This window comes from Cherax quadricarinatus, chromosome 58, assembly GCF_038502225.1.
Source record: "Cherax quadricarinatus isolate ZL_2023a chromosome 58, ASM3850222v1, whole genome shotgun sequence".
NCBI classification, from domain to species: Eukaryota; Metazoa; Arthropoda; class Malacostraca; order Decapoda; family Parastacidae; genus Cherax; species Cherax quadricarinatus.
In genome coordinates, this window is record NC_091349.1 from 2,766,094 (window position 1) to 2,783,525 (window position 17,432).

The 17,432-nt window shown below is 40.6% G+C and overlaps 2 protein-coding genes across 8 annotated transcripts in view; one reads left to right on the top strand and one right to left on the bottom strand.

The window, feature by feature from the left end:
- Nucleotides 1-16,744, top strand: part of LOC128698056 (mediator of RNA polymerase II transcription subunit 6) — a 41,728-nt gene extending 24,984 nt beyond the window's left edge. For 5 of the 6 annotated variants that reach the window (XM_053790121.2, XM_053790120.2, XM_070097511.1 and 2 more), the window contains exon 6: nucleotides 288-6,221. In XM_053790121.2, the coding sequence (XP_053646096.1) occupies nucleotides 288-424 (137 nt within the window). In that variant the 3' untranslated portion in view covers nucleotides 425-6,221. Of the gene's footprint in view, nucleotides 1-287; nucleotides 6,222-13,787 lie in introns of those variants that run through there. The other variant, XM_053790119.2, reaches the window with a different exon arrangement.
- LOC128698055 (trypsin-1) overlaps nucleotides 14,151-17,432 on the bottom strand; it is a 65,827-nt gene continuing 62,545 nt past the window's right edge. For both annotated transcript variants that reach the window (XM_053790117.2, XM_070097510.1), the window contains 2 exons: nucleotides 16,452-16,609; nucleotides 14,151-15,010 (listed from right to left, as the gene is read on the bottom strand). In XM_053790117.2, the coding sequence (XP_053646092.2) occupies nucleotides 14,825-15,010; nucleotides 16,452-16,609 (344 nt within the window). In that variant the 3' untranslated portion in view covers nucleotides 14,151-14,824. The remainder of the gene's footprint in view (nucleotides 15,011-16,451; nucleotides 16,610-17,432) is intronic.

The following is a 17,432-nucleotide window of genomic DNA, read 5'->3' on the forward strand; positions in this document are numbered from 1 at the left end:
TAGTATTAATTCTTGTTAAATTAAAAAGGCTTATAAATTTGTATAACTTTTCACTGTTTTCCTTCGAGTGTGAATCTTCAGGTGATGTAGTATGCACTATTGTCTTTGACTGCAAGTTATACCTACATAATATTCCTACTTATTTCTTCAGGGAAATGATATCCTGAAATCTATGATAGTATTTATTATACTATTGCAGTTTGTATACAATGAATGACCCTTACAGGTTTAGCACTTTCCATGAATATTATGATACTGTACAACTTTTATGTTTTTTCCCTGCACAGAAGATTGCAAAGCAGACATCAAGACTGAAATTAAGACTGAAGTAAAAGTGGAGGTGAAAACCGAGCCAGTCTCTCAGCCTCCTGCACAGCGCACGGCCAAGCCTCCCCCTGAAAAGAGACAACGCACTGGACCGTAGTTCATGTGTAGGTTATTCTTCAATGTTTATGAAGCAATGCACACACATTACACATGTAACCATTTTGATTAATGGTATTAGTAAGACAAATGTGGCAACAATCTTTATTCGTACATAGCTAAAACTTATGAAATATCATTAATGTTGTAAAAACATGTGGGAGTGTTAACTACAGTGAAAAAATCTAGTGTTGGTATTGTCCTGTGTGAGACAGTGACAGTCTGTTACAGCAGTGTCTGGTCATAGTGTTCTGGCAGTGTATCACAATGAGAGATTTCAAAGAGAAAGGAGGCATCATAAAATGTATTTGTTTTAAAAGAAACAGCAGATTATGCTCTTCAATTGAGGTTCATTGATGTCATTGAGGGGCTCTTGATCCTGACCTCCAATTCCTTGGATTAAATCCAAGTGTTCTATGACCTCAGTGATCCCCATGTAAATGTAATAACAGCACTGTGTGAATGATGCTTCTGCAAAACTTTAATATTGGAAGACATATTAGCTAATACATGCATTAATATTCTGTGGCTTTCATGCACAGAGAAACCATCAATTGTAACATACAAGTGTCATAATGAACAACTGTTAGTGAATAAGTGAGTATACAGGGACATGAACAGTGGTCATGACTGGTAGCAGAACCAGCACTGTACTGCTGGCCAGTGGGGCTTACAATTGGGAAGATATCACAGACAGCACTGTTGTATCTCCAGCAGTGGCCACCATCTGTGACTGAATGGTCCTTTCCCACATTTCTAGAAGCCCTCATAGTACATCTATTCTCACATCCCTCAGACCCATATATTCAATAAACTCTAGGATATCTTGTGTTCGTAGAATATTCAGCTTTAAGGGGCATGAGAACGGATGTCCTGGGAAAGCTCCTGGGGCTGTGGTTAGAAGAAGTTGGGTCATAGACAGTGGCCATTGATTCAGACATAACACAATAATGAACTTTCCTTATTGTAATCCTCACAGCCCAGTGGTAAAGCTCTAATCCTGTTACCAGTCAGGACTCCAATTTAAATCCCCGTCCATTCTTCAGTTTAAACACCACCTTCATCAAAGGTGGGGAGGATATAATGTGGGTTATGGTGTCTCATTTGAAGATGCTTCATCCATCAGGGACTATCAGTTCACACTGAGACAAGTAACACGTTATGTAGTAGTTAAAGAGAAGTCAGTTTTTGGCAGGTTCAACTTTGTTTAACCCTTTGAGGGTCCGTCCCGTAGATCTGCGGCTTTACGTTCAGGGTCCAAACCGTAGATCTACGTCATGAGCTGAGCTCACTCTGATAAACTGTGAGTGGTACATTTGGGCCTAGATATGAGAGAATACATCTATGTGGTATGTGTGCACCACATAAAACAGATCCTGCAGCACGCTGTGTATAATGAGAGAAAAAAACTGAAATCATGATTTTTCGATTAAAACAGCGACTTTGCAGTGTTTTTTCGTATGTTTTTTATAGTTCTATTTGCAATTTCTTGGTCTCATTTGATAGAATGGAAGACATATTACAGAAATAGAGATGATTTTGATTGGTTTTAGCACTGGAAATGGCTTGAAACTGAGCTCAAAGTAGCAGAAATGTTAAATTTTTGCCGATATTCAAGAGAAAACAAACGACCTCACACGTCTAATACATGTCAGCTGGTGGGTCTGATATGCATTCACAAATATGGTGATGATATTTATACAATTATTACAGTATTGCATAACAGTAAATCTTCTATTTTTTGGTGTGAATAAAAATTCATTATGTGAATAAAAAATCAAAATGGAATTTATTTGTAAAGCCTCAAAACATAACTAATGAACAGAGGAAATGTTAGTTTAGTTTCAGGAATACCTACATTGTTTATTCTGGACCCTATTTTGAAATTGGAATATTTTGAACTTTGTGTTAAATTGGCCAAATTAACAATTTCTGATCACTTTAATTTGTAGTTGAAACAGTTGACTTGGCGATTTCTTGTGCTCAATCGATAGAATGGAAGTAATACTAGTGAAATAGCTTAGAATTTGGTTGACTGGAATAATGTAATTGGCCTAAAATGGGAGTCAAAGTCGGCAAAATCGCCGATTCGTAAATATCGCTGACACATCAAAATTCGCGAGAGCATAATTTCGTCAATTTTCCATCAAATTTCGTACTTTTTTGTTTTATTACCTTCACAAAAAGATTCTCTACCATTTCATAAGAAAAAATAACAATTTTTTTTTTTTTAAATTCTTGGACACTGGGGCACCACTTCAGATTTGGGCCTTGGACCCTGAAGGGGTTAAACCCCAGGGTTATTGAAAGACTCAGAGATTTGTGAAATGGTATTTGTAGTGGTGATAAACCTTTTCACTGTCCAGATCCCCAAAATTAAAAGTGCTGTGTTTACATTTTAGGAAAAAAAATCTGAAATGGTAGAATCTTTTTCTGACAATAATGACACTTAAAAAATATGAAATTTGATGGAAAACTGATAGGCTTACACAAACACAAAGCAGTCTGGGTGCAATTTTATGCATTGGCAGTTTTGCCCACTTTGACCTACTTCAAGCCAATGCCATTGCTCAGTTTGACAAAATTCATACTATTTCAGTAGTAAGTCTTCCAGTCTATTGATTGAGCACAAGAAACTCCCCATTCAAATACACTAAACTATCTTATAAAGTGAACAGAAGTTAAAAATTGACTCATTTTTATACAAAATTAAAAAAATTTGTTTTACCCTTTCATTGCCATGAGCCCAGCTCACTCACATAAGCTGTGAGCAGTAAATTTGGGTTTAGATATGAGAGAATGGGTCTATGTGATAAGTGTGCACCATGTAAAAAAAAATCCTGCAACACACACTGCATAATGAGAGGAAAAAACTGCAACCATATTTTTGGTTTAAAACAGTGACTTGGAGGTGAATTTTTGTATGGTTTTTATGGTTGTATTCTTGGTTTCTTGGTCTCATTTCATAGAATGGAAGATATATTACAGAAACAGATATGATTTTGATCGGTTTCAGGAATGAAAATAGCTTGAAAGTGAACTCAAAGTGGCAGAAATGTTCGATTTTTGCTGATATTAAAGAGTAAACAAATCACATCACCCATCCAATGCATATCCAGCTGGTGGGCCTAATATGCATTTACAAATGTGATAATTTTAGTTATACAATTATTACAATATTGCATAAAAATAAATTTTCTATTTTTTTGCGTGAATAAAAAATTCAAAATGTAATTCATGTGTAAAGCCTGGGAATGTAACTAACGAACAGAGGAAATATTATTTTAGTGCTAGGAATGCCTGTATTGTTTAGTCTGGACTCTATTTTGAAATTTGTGTGAAATTGGCCAAATTACCAATTTCTGATCACTTTATTGAGTAGTTGAAATAGTTGATTGGGCAGCTTCTTATGCTCAGTTGATAAAATGGAAGACATACTAGCAAAATAGCTAAGAATTTGGTCAATTGGAACAGTGTAATTGGCCTAAAATAGGACTCAAAGTGAGCAAAAATTGCTGATGCCTAAATATTGTTGACACAGCAAAATTTGCAAAAGCATAATTTCATCAGTTTTCCATCAAATTTCATACTTTTGGTTTCATTACCTTCAGAAAAAGATTCTGCTTTTTTTTATATTTTAAAGTCTTGAAGATAAAGCAACTCTCAGATCAGAGGTCTGGACAATGAAAGTGTTAAAAAGTCCAAAATAAACACACATATTTGAGGCTCTAAAACATTTCCTGTCATCAGTCACATCTCCTATATATTGACACTTTCCTTCCATTTTGAGTTCACAAAAAAAATTAAAGTTACCCTATTTCTCAGATAATAAGATATAACTAGGAATGATTGGTCATGGTTTATGGCATCCCAGTAATTTAGCAGACTGGAAGGGGGGTATGAAAATTGGCAAAATCAAATCTTTCCACTAATTTTGAGCCCAATTTTTCTCTCCAAGGAGGGCTCCTTGTAGTGCTGAAGAGGCTTTTGGTCTGAGTAATTGGACGTTTCAGTCTTCTGTGCACTTAAGTAATGAACACTATATTATTAGTACAACAAATGATCTAGTTTCTTACAATACTCTTAATGTTTCCACTTTACTGTATAACATTAAAGGTTAAAACAAATCAGTAAGGAGACTTACCAGAGTCCAGTATGTCTTCCCTCCCTCTAGATCCATCCTATGATGTAGAGGATCATCATTGAACAACTTTGTATGTGTGCATGTGTGTGGTCTCATACCCAGCCATTTGTATTATTATTATTATCAAAAAGAAGCGCTAAACCACAAGGGCTATACAGCGCTGCAGGGCAGGAAGGAAGCGGGGTTATCAGGTGGCAAAAGGGAGAGGGATAATTAGTAGCTTACGGAGAACAGCGGGGCAGTGGATAGTGTAGGGGTAGAGGGTAGCAGGGGATTGAGGTAGAAAGGGCTGAGGGGAGTGCAAAAGGTATTGTCATCAGAGTTTGTGGAGTAAGTCAGTTGTTGTCCCAGCCATTTGTAGGCTTGAACTTGGGCCACCAGGCAGCAGCATGAGGCCTAAGCAGCACGAGCGCGACATATGAAATCTGACAGCAGTTACAGCCATAAAGAAACTCAAAGTTCTCGTTTGATAAGAGATTGTAATGCATCTATTAATAATAGTTGTTTGCAAGTCACAAAAAAGCTGATGCAACTGTACATTTTTCTTCTATTTCATCTGCGTGTTTTATAATAGTACAGTGGACCCCCGACATTCAAAGGCATCAACATTCGATGCATTTTAATGCAAAAATTTCGCCTCGACATTCGATGGAAAACCCGACATTCGATACGATTCGTACGAGACGTGTCCACGTGTGGCCTGAACTGCCCCGTGTGTGCCAGTGTTTACAAGCCAGCCAGTGTGCGCGCATCTAAGGATACATTCGGTACATTCCATATTATCCATATTATCACTGTGTTTGGTGCTTGTTTCTGCAAAATAAGTAACCATGGGCCCCAAGAAAGCTTCTAGTGCCAACCCTTCGAGAAAAAAGGTGCTAATGACTATTGAAATGAAGAAAGAGATAATTGCAAAGTACGAAAGTGGAGTGCGTGTGTCGGAGTGCATGATGATTTGGTAAAGAAATTGCCTGCAACTAGTGGTGATGTGAGTGAAGTTAAGGCCAGCAAAGGTTGGTTTGAAAGATTTAAGAATCGTAGTGGCATACTCAGTGTGGTAAGGCATGGTGAGGCTGCCAGTTCAAGTCCTAATGGAAGGGGATTCCCCTTCTAAACACTAACACCATCCACACACTCCCCTCCTCCCATCCCATCAATCATCACCAGATCTTCATTAAAGGTAAGTGTCAATTATTCTATTGTTATTGTTGTTATTGTAATTATTCTATTGCATTAAACTTAATATTTCATGTGGTAAATTTTTTTTTTCATACTTTTGGGTGTCTTGCATGGATTAATTTGATTTCCATTATTTCTCATGGGGAAAATTAATTCGACTTTCAATATTTTCGACATTCGATGGCTCTCAGGAACGGATTAGTATCGAATGTCGAGGGTCCACTGTATTACGTACTGTAGATTCATGCATTCCAACATCTGTTCCAATTTTAGTAAGCGGGGTGCACAGCAAATTTATACTAATTGAATTTTGACTTATGTTAAATAAGGCTTAGTATCATTGTATAATTCGTACTAAATCAAATTTCACACTATTCAAATTCTTACTAATCAAGGCTTTGCTGCACACATTATGACTCAATCCCTCCCCACACACACACACACACACACACACACACACACACACACACACACACACACAGCATATGAAGCTGCGAGGCTGAACAGGAAGGAAGGAATTATGAATTATGCTAAGGTCACATCAATCTGTCAAGGAGGACCAAGGAGTGAAAGGGAAGATCAGCTGGTTGCAGATGGAGAGGGTGATAGGTCGAATGCTGAGGCACAACAAGGCTATCAAGAGCCACTGGAAAAATCAAGGGAGAAACTGACCACATACAGGCAGGATCCAGAGTCACAGAGGGTGAGGCAATGGGAGGAAGAAAGAGCAAAATCAGTGTTTATCCATGGGCTTCAGGAGAGAGAGGAAAGGACACACACTGAAAGGAAGCAGGAAGAAGGAAAGGAGATTGAGAAAATCATCACGGAAATAGGTGAAGAGATGGACGAGATTGTAAATTTTCAGAGAATAGGGGGGTACTCGAAGGGGAGAAACCGACCAATCAAGCTGATTCTCAGGACGGAAACAGTGCGGAACAGGATCCTCCAAGAGAAACCACGATTGAAATACTCGGAAGAGTACAAGAGGGTGTTCCTAGACAGAGACAGAACAAAATCAGAACGACAGCAGCTGAGGGAGAGGACAAAAAAACGAAAGGAGCTAGGAAAAGAGTCAAGGAGGGAATCAGCAGAGGTCAGTCAGAGCAGGACAGAACAGCAAGGGCAAGCACACACACAACTACTCTCAGAACCATACAACCTATCACACCATCCCAACACACACTACAATCCATACCCACAGCCTCCACCCAACATCGAGCTATAGAATCCCACAGTATGCCACCAGGTCTCCCACCCCCACAGGCCCCCCAAACCACAGTGTTGGAAAGGAAACTGAAGGTATGGTACACAAACGCTGATGGAATAACAAATAAGTGGGAGGAGTGGCACGAAAGAGTCAAAGAAGCATCACCGGACATCATAGCTCTTACAGAAACCAAGCTTACAGGTATGATAACAGATGCCATCTTTCCAACGGGATACCAAATCCTGAGGAAAGACAGAGGGAACAGGGGGGGTGGAGGAGTGGCGTTGCTGATCAAAAATCGCTGGAATTTTGATGAGCTGGAGAGAGGAGATAGCGGAGAAGAAAGTGATTACATAGTGGGAACACTTCACTCTGGAGGTCCCAAGGTGGTAATAGCAGTGATGTATAACCCACCACAGAACAGCAGGAGGCCAAGGCAAGAGTACGACGAGAGCAATAGAGCGATGGTTGACACACTGGCTAGAGCAGCCAGAAGAGCTCATGCATGCAGTGCAAAGCTCCTGATCATGGGGGACTTTAACCACAAGGAGATCGATTGGGAGAACTTGGACCCACATGGGGGCCAAGATACATGGAGGGCTAAGATGATGGAGGTGGTACTGGAGAACTTCATGTACCAACACGTAAGGGACACTACAAGAGAGAGAGGAGAGGATGAACCAGCAAGGCTGGACTTAGTATTCACCTTCAGTAGTGCAGATATCGAGGACATCACATATGAAAGACCCCTTGGGGCCAGTGACCATGTGGTTTTAAGCTTCGAATACACAGTAGAGCTACAAGTGGAGGGAGAAGCAGGAAGGCCAGGACGAATGAAGCCAAACTACAAGAAAGGGGACTACACAGGAATGAGGAACTACCTGAACGGGGTTCAGTGGGACAGAGAACTGGCAGGGAAGCCAGTTAATGAGATGATGGAATATGTAGCAACAAAATGCAAGGAGGCTGAGGAGAGGTTTGTACCCAAGGGTAACAGGAGTAATGAAAAAGCCAGGATGAGCCCATGGTTTACCCAAAAGTGCAGGGAGGCAAAAACCAAGTGTGCTAGGGAATGGAAGAAATATAGAAGGCAAAGGACCCAGGAGAATAAGGAGAACAGTCGTAGAGCCAGAAACGAATATGCACAGATAAGAAGGGAGGCCCAAAGACAATATGAAAATGACATAGCAGCGAAAGCCAAATCTGACCCGAAACTGTTGTACAGCCACATCAGGAGGAAAACAACAGTCAAGGACCAGGTAATCAGGCTAAGGAAGGAAGGAGGAGAGACAACAGGAAATGACCGTGAAGTATGTGAAGAACTCAACAAGAGATTCAAAGAAGTGTTCACAGAGGAGACAGAAGGGACTCCAGAAAGACGGAGAGGTGGGGCACACCACCAAGTGCTGGACACAGTGCACACAACCGAGGAAGAAGTGAAGAGGCTTCTGAGTGAGCTAGATACCTCAAAGGCAATGGGGCCAGATAACATCTCCCCATGGGTATTGAGAGAGGGAGCAGAGGCGCTATGTGTACCCTTAACAACAATATTCAATACATCTATCGAAACAGGGAGATTGCCTGAGGCATGGAAGACAGCAAATGTAGTCCCAATCTTTAAAAAAGGAGACAGACATGAAGCGTTAAACTACAGACCAGTGTCACTGACATGTATAGTATGCAAAATCATGGAGAAGATTATCAGGAGAAGAGTGGTGGAACACCTAGAAAGGAATGATCTCATCAACAGCAGCCAGCATGGTTTCAGGGACGGGAAATCCTGTGTCACAAACCTACTGGAGTTCTATGACATGGTGACAGCAGTAAGACAAGAGAGAGAGGGGTGGGTGGATTGCATTTTCTTGGACTGCAAGAAGGCGTTTGACACAGTTCCCCACAAGAGACTGGTGCAAAAACTGGAGGACCAAGCAGGGATAACAGGGAAGGCACTACAATGGATCAGGGAATACTTGTCAGGAAGACAGCAGCGAGTCATGGTACGTGGCGAGGTGTCAGAGTGGGCACCTGTGACCAGCGGGGTCCCGCAGGGGTCAGTCCTAGGACCAGTGCTGTTTCTGGTATTTGTGAACGACATGACGGAAGGAATAGACTCTGAGGTGTCCCTGTTTGCAGATGACGTGAAGTTGATGAGAAGAATACACTCGATCGAAGACCAGGCAGAACTACAAAGGGATCTGGACAGGCTGCAGACCTGGTCCAGCAATTGGCTCCTGGAGTTCAATCCCACCAAGTGCAAAGTCATGAAGATTGGGGAAGGGCAAAGAAGGCCGCAGACGGAGTACAGTCTAGGGGGTCAGAGACTACAAACCTCACTCAAGGAAAAAGATCTTGGGGTGAGTATAACACCAGGCACATCTCCTGAAGCGCACATCAACCAAATAACTGCTGCAGCATATGGGCGCCTAGCAAACCTCAGAACAGCATTCCGACATCTTAATAAGGAATCGTTCAGGACCCTGTACACCGTATACGTTAGGCCCATATTGGAGTATGCGGCACCAGTTTGGAACCCACACCTAGCCAAGCACGTAAAGAAACTAGAGAAAGTGCAAAGGTTTGCAACAAGACTAGTCCCAGAGCTAAGAGGTATGTCCTACGAGGAGAGGTTAAGGGAAATCAACCTGACGACACTGGAGGACAGGAGAGATAGGGGGGACATGATAACGACATACAAAATACTGAGGGGAATTGACAAGGTGGACAAAGACAGGATGTTCCAGAGTTTGGACACAGCAACAAGGGGACACAGTTGGAAGCTAAAGACACAGATGAATCACAGGGATGTTAGGAAGTATTTCTTCAGCCACAGAGTAGTCAGTAAGTGGAATAGTTTGGGAAGCGATGTAGTGGAGGCAGGATCCATACATAGCTTTAAGCAGAGGTATGATAAAGCTCACGGCTCGGGGAGAGTGACCTAGTAGCGATCAGTGAAGAGGCGGGGCCAGGAGCTCGGACTCGACCCCCGCAACCTCAACTAGGTGAGTACAACTAGGTGAGTACACACACACACACACACACACACACACACACACACACACACACACACACACACACACACACACACACACACACACAGTCAACCCTGTCAAATGCAAAGTTGTGAAGAGTGGGGAAGGGCAAAGAAGATCGCAGAGTATAGGCTAGGTGGCCAAAGACTGCAAACCTTGCTCAAGGAGAAAGATCTTGGGGCGAGTATAACACCGAGCACGTCTCCGGAAGTACACCTCAACCAGATAACTGCTGCAGCATATGGGCGCATGGCAAACCTGAGAACAGCATTCCGATACCTTAATGGGGAATAGTTCAAGATGCTGTACACTGTGTACTTTCTCTAATTTCCTTACGTGCTTGGCTAGGTGTGGGTTCCAAACTGGTGCTGCATACTCCAATATAGGCATGGTGTCACAGTGTACAGGATCCTGAACAATTCGTTTTTGAGATGTCGGAATGCTATCCTTAGGTTTGCTAGGCGCTAACATGCTGCAGCATTTAAGTGGTTGATATGCGCCTCAAGAGATGTGCATGGTGTTATACTCACCCCAAGATCCTTGTCCTTGAGTGAGGTTTGTATTCTGTGGCTCCCTAGACTGTCTGCAGTCTTCTTTGCACTTCCCCAATCTTCATGACTTTATACTTGGTGGGGTTGAACTCCAGGAGGCAGTTTCTGGACCAGGCCTGCAGCCTGTCCAGATACCTTTGTAGTTCTGCTTGGTCCTCATCCGATTGAATCCTTCTCATCAACTTCACATCATATGTAAACAAGGACACTTCTGAGTCTATTCCTTCCATTATGTCATTCACATATGCTTAGAAACAGCACTTAGTGCTTCTTTTTGATTATAATAATAATTAGAAACAGCACTGGTCCTAGGACTGACCCCAGTGGAACCCTGCTTGCCACAGACTCACTTTAACACCTCGCCACATACCATGACTCGCTGATGACTTCCGGACAGATATTCCCTGATCCATTGCAGTGCCTTCTGTGTTATACCTGCCTGTGTGTAACTGTGTCAAAAGCCTTCTTACAGTCCAAGAAAATGTAGTCTACTCACCCCTCTATCTCGTCTTACTGCTGTCATAGAACTCCAGTAGGTTTGTAACGCAGGATTTCCCAGCCCTAAAACCATGCTGGTTGTCGTTAAGCTCATTTTTTCTAGGTGCTCCACCACTCTTCTTATAATCTTCTCCATGATTTAGCATATTATACATGTCAGTGACACTGGTCTGTAGTTTAATGCTTTATGTCTGTTTCCTTTTTTTTATAAATTGGGACTATATATTTGCTGTCTTCCATACCTCAGGTTCTTGCCCTGTTTTGATAAAGTGTTGAAGATTGTTGTTAGTGGTACACACAGCACCTCTGCTATATGTACCACTAACATTCTAGGCAAAAAAAAAAAATTTGTATAGATTCATGTTTATTATGAAACTTTAAAAATACTGTAGAAGTTTTTGAACACAGCTGACAAGAAGTAATGTTATAAAAAAATCACTTAAAATTAGCTGTTTATAAAAGCTTATCAATGTTTACTTATTAAAAGTAAAATTTTATCAGAGATAATCCTCATATATACATCTATCTATGTTGCAGTAAGATCACAGTAAACAGGTGATATCACAATATGCAGAACAACCACTGTGAAAAGAATAGTGAACTTTCAAGTGCATTGTGATATCTCACATTATCAAGGAAATGTTCCTTGATACTGTGAGAAATCATAATAGGGCTTGGAAGTTCCCTTTTCTTTTATTTTGACAGCGGTGCTTCTGTACATCTGTCTATATATGTTCCCAGTTAACTTTATATACTGTAAATTTGTCTATATACATAATTACCTAATCACTAATGAGATCATTATTATTATAAAAAAGAAGTACTACTAATGAGATCATATGCATTTGTTTGTTTTCATTTAAGTAATCACTAATGAGATCATACATTGTAGGAAACACTGAACCTTAATTAAAGCAGTCAAGATGAACACTACATTCAATTCTTATTACAATCAAAAAGAAGTGATAAGCCTACAAGGGTCTCAAGTATTTCAAACTTCTTACTTGTAAGGCTTATAATCTGTAGTATTATTGACTCTCATGCTGGCTATAGGCTGTATAAACCTAGTGAACTACCTATTCGTATCTTAATTGCAGACTAAGAGTAACATTTTTATAGTATCGGGATTTTGATCAGAAATTTTCTGTACTGTTCGAGTTTTTCTCAGTGTTCAGACATCAAACCACAAGGTATTTAATTTCAATATAGCCAAACCTACCAATGTACATACTAGCCAATAAATATATTCATAATACCATTACATTATTATTGCCATATTATTATTAGTAGTAGTATTATTATTATCAAAAAGAAGCGCTAAGCCAAGTAGTAGTAGTAAACTACTGAGGAAACACTAAGCTAGTAAGAGTCGAATTCCTTGCATCAAGAGCCCTTCACTGGCATCAAGTAACCTCCCTTGAAGGTAAACTGAAAGTACTCAGAACCAAGAGTTGCTCCTGTGCTCAATATAACCAACAAAGCTTATAGATCATTATCTCGTGTGAAGGAGAAAAGGAATAACATTAACAGGTCGAGAATTAAGTGATAAGCGATTTACAGATCATCCAATGGTACGAGTATTTTCTTAGTCAGGAAAAATGTCTGCTGATGCATATGATAGTCATTTGATGACCTGCTTTGTGATTAAGCAACTGCTGGAGTACCTTGTTGAGTATCCACATCACTTAAAAAAGAAAGGATCACATTTAGTCCTATTAATGTTGAGATGGAGGCTATTTTAATGAAGTCTATGTTATATTTCAGAAAAACATCTTGCCTCCTTAGGTTATTAAGGGTACAGTCTGTCCCAACACAAACAGCAGATACTCTGTGTATATCAGTGATGTACACAACTATATGTTATATTTTTTCTCCTTACTGGACTTTTTACTGATATGTGAAAGGCTTTTCATACTGTTTTCACAATATTCTTCTACTAAAGCTACTATGGAATCTAAGGAAGAAGTATTTTCAGTCATACCTCAGTAACAATAACAGACAACAGCATATAACCATAAACGATACTTATTCAAGTATTGTACCAATGAATTTAGTTGTCCCCAAGGAAGCATTCTAGGCTGCTGCCTTCTCACCTACCAAATGTTACTCAACTTCTGAGAACTTCTACTCTTTGCTTGTGATGCAACATTTATATTGGAGGGAGGGAGTAAAGGAGGTTTTGTGTACGAGGGGCTTGGACTTCCAGCAAGCATGCGTGAGTGTGTTAAACAGGAAAGAGTGGAAACAAATGGATTTTATGACTTGACATGTTGTTGGAGTGTGATCAAAGTAACATTTATGAAGGAATTCAGAGAAACCAGCATGCCAGACTTGAGTTGTGGAGGTGGGAAGTACAGTGCCTGCACTCTGAAGGAGGGGTGTTGATGTTGCAATTTTATAACTGTAGTGTAAGTGCACCTCTGGCAAGACAGTGATGGAGTGAATGATGATGAAAGTGTTTTGTCATTTTTGGGTCACCCTGCTTTGGTGGGAAATGGCCAATGTGTTATAAAATAAAAAAAAAATATATATATATATTACCAGACTTAGACCCCTTGACATTACTGATCATAATTAATAATGATATCGAAAAATATTTTATATAACTTTTGGGAACAAATCATGTACCCATATAACACATAAGAATTAATGAAACAGAAGTTAAAATAAATGCATTCCTAAATCACTAACAGATGTGAAACTGAATGATCAGCACAGTATGAGTGATTGTTGTACTCGCCTATATTTGGTTGCAGGGATTGAGTCACAGCTCCTGGCCCTGCCTCTTCACTAGTTGCTACTAAGTCCACTCTCTTCCCCATGAGCTTTATTGAACCTCCTCTTGAAGCTGTGCCAGGATCCTGCCTCCACTACATCACTCTCAAGATTGTTCCACTTCCTGACAACTCTATGACTGAAGAAATACCTCCTAAAATCCCTGTGACTCATCTGAGTTTTCAACTTCCAGCTGTGACCCCTTGCTGCTGTGTCCCATCTCTGAATTTTTTTTTTTTTTTTGTGTGTGTGTGTGTGTGTGTGTGTGTGTGTGTGTGTGTGTGTGTGTGTGTGTGTGTGTGTGTGTGTGTGTGTGTGTGTGTGTGTGTGTGTGTGTGTGTGTGTTTTTGTGTGTGTGTGTGTGTGTGTGTGTGTGTGTGTGTGTGTGTGTGTGTGTGTGTGTGTGTGTGTGTGTGTGTGTGTGTGTGTGTGTGTGTGTGTGTGTGTACACACGTGCATGTGCATACTCATGAGGTATTCTGGTCTTACAAAATCATAATAACTCAATTGCAAACAAACCATAATATGGGTTAGAACCCATGCCAAGCGAGTTGTAAAACTGCAGGCCAGTGCGTAAGCCACTGGGCCAGCAGGCTACAGTAAGATTTATCCAAGTAGGTATATTTATACACCATAGGGAAGTTAGCATGGACCCCCACTGTGACCACAAATGCAAGTTTTTACAGATGAATCTCCTGCCAGTATGGCTGCAATGAACTCTAGCTCTAGTCCCCTCAAAGTTGCCATCATGACTCACGAAATCATAATATGATTGCAAACAAACCACAGTAGCCAGCTAGCTCAGTGGCTTACACACTAACTTGGAGTTTTACAACTCGCTTGCCATAGGTTCTAACCCCACTCATACTGTAGTTTGTAAGTACTCTGGTAATATATCATCTTTGTAAGTTATCTTTCCTGTAAGATAATGTCTTGGTGATGTATCTTCCCAGTGAAGTAATGTCTTGGTGAGGAACCATCCAAGTATCCTAGTAAGGTAAAGTTACTGAAGACTTGGCTACACCTTAACATTCACACCTCTCGTCTTAAGCTTATTGATAATCCAGTCGATGTATCGGGACACCCGAGTATAGAGGCCAGGCAGCCTTGGACGACCACAACCAATACCCGCTGACACCACTCCCACAGTCACCTGGTGTCCCTCGCTGTCAGGAGCTGTCATCAGGGGACCACCACTGTCACCCTGGAGATGTTGAAAGATCAGTTACTGTATTTTGCTTTCTCTATCAAAATAATCACATCTATATGAAAGTTACAACATAAGATCACTCACACCTGTGTTGCCACCACATTTTCTGAGTTACATTGTGGGACCACCCACAATTAACAGCCATCATATTCTATATGAGCTGCATTGTGGGATCACTTACAGTGAGCTGCCACCAAATAGTATATAAATTAGAGTGGGAACAAAAACTAGCTATGGTTTCCATCACACAGGATGGGTTTTTCATGTCATACTACATCACTACATGGGTTTTTCTTGTCATACTACATAGGATGGTTTTCCTATAATAATTCAACATACAGGATGGTTTTTTCCTGCTATACTACATAACAGTGGATGATTTTTGTGTAATTTTCTGTCACGGGATAGTTTTCAAATATGAAGTAGCTAATGAAATCTGTCAGCTTGAGCTGGTATACTTTAGTATAGTCATAAGGATGTCATCAAACATTCCACTATGGGTTCAGCAGCTACAACAGCATATAGGTTTCCTTGCAGGGCCCAAGTAACTATTACTTGGGCATTACCATCTCCTAAGATGGTTTATCACACTAGAAGCAGATTATAAAGAATGACGAGGATGGAGCTTTTGAGAGATGAATACCATTAGGGTGTTTACAATTTATATTTACACTAAGAATTCATACTTTTATGAGCGTAATAAATTGTTTTAAAACATCGTGTGTAGTAATGAGTGTGTCATCATGTTTAGTAGTTACATTGTTATGTTATTGTAGACTGTAAGATGTGAAAACACTAGCCTGTCATCATGCTCATAAGGTATATCACTATCATTTAGCAATATAACTTATAACATGATGACAGATTAGTGTTGTCCAGCCTTTCCTTAAAATACCACCTGACTGACCTGGTCTCAAGTCTGCACAATACATCTTGTTTACAAGGCACCTATATTTGTATAAATAAATAAACTGTTTGGAACACAACATCTGATCAGGTTTCTACCTACAGAACTATCTTTTGATTAAGTCACTGCTGTATAAAACCATCTCTTGATTAAGCTATTGCCATATCGAACAATCTTTCACTCACTCTCACTTATTTCATTCTCTCTCTCTCTCTCCCTCTCTCTCCCTCCCTCCCTCCTCCCTCCCTCCCTCTCCCTCCCTCCCTCCCTCTCTCTCTCTCTCTCTCCCTCTCTCCATCTCTCTCCCCCTCTCCATCTCTCTCCCCCTCTCCATCTCTCTCTCCCTCTCTCCCCCCCCCTCTCTCTCTCTCTCTTTCTCTCTCCCTCCCTCTCTCTCTCTCTCTCCCTCCCTCTCTCTCTCTCTCTCTCTCCCTCTCTCTCTCCCTCTCTCTCTCCCTCTCCCTCTCCCTCTCTCCCTCTCTCTCTCCCTCTCTCTCTCTCCCTCTCTCTCTCACCACCTAGCCTCACCTGACAGGCATCCTTCTCGCCATTTTCAAAGCCAGCGCAGAGGTGTGTGTCATAGAGGACAACAGCTGTTCCAGCATGACTGGAGTACCATTGTTGACAGTCTGACCGAGACAGCACTTGCACCACCACCTTCTGCAGCAAGCTAGCATGATGACCTCCTGTAGAACAGGCCAGTGCTCATTTGTGACAATATGATATATTTTATGATTTATGTATATGCTCTATTTCTTTAAATCTAAATGGTACAAAGAAATGTAGACAAAATATCTTCTCAATAAATACCATAAACTGAATTTTGTTTTCTTCACATACAAAAAGATAAATACACGTACGTACAGGTGCTCCTTGACTTATGATGGTTTGACTTATGATATTTCGACTTTATGATGGTGCAAAAGCAATTACTTTGGAGATGAAACTTGAGATAATCACTCAGCATGAAGACAGCAAATCCATAACTTGTAATCATTTATTTAATTTTCAATACTGGTATTTAGTTAGTTACAATAATTATTTATTTACGAATTCAGTGACAGTGGTTATTTATTTAGCATACGATGGGTTTGTCAGACCTAGGTAGTAGGTTGGTAGACAGCAACCGCCCAGGGAGGTACTACCGTCCTGCCAAGTGAGTGTAACACGAAAGCCTGTAATTGTTTTACATGATGGTAGGATTGCTGGTGTCCTTTTTTCTGTCTCATGAACATGCAAAATTTCAGGTACGTCTTGCTACTTCTACTTACACTCAGGTCACACTACACATACATGTACAAGCGTATATATACATACCCCTCTGGGTTTTCTTCGATTTTCTTTCTAGTTCTTGTTCTTGTTTATTTCCTCTTATCTCCACGGGGAAGTGGAACAGAATTCTTCCTCCGTAAGCCATGCGTGTTGTAAGAGGCGACTAAAATGCCGGGAGCAAGGGGCTAGTAACCCCTTCTCCTGTATATATTACTAAATTTGAAAGGAGAAACTTTG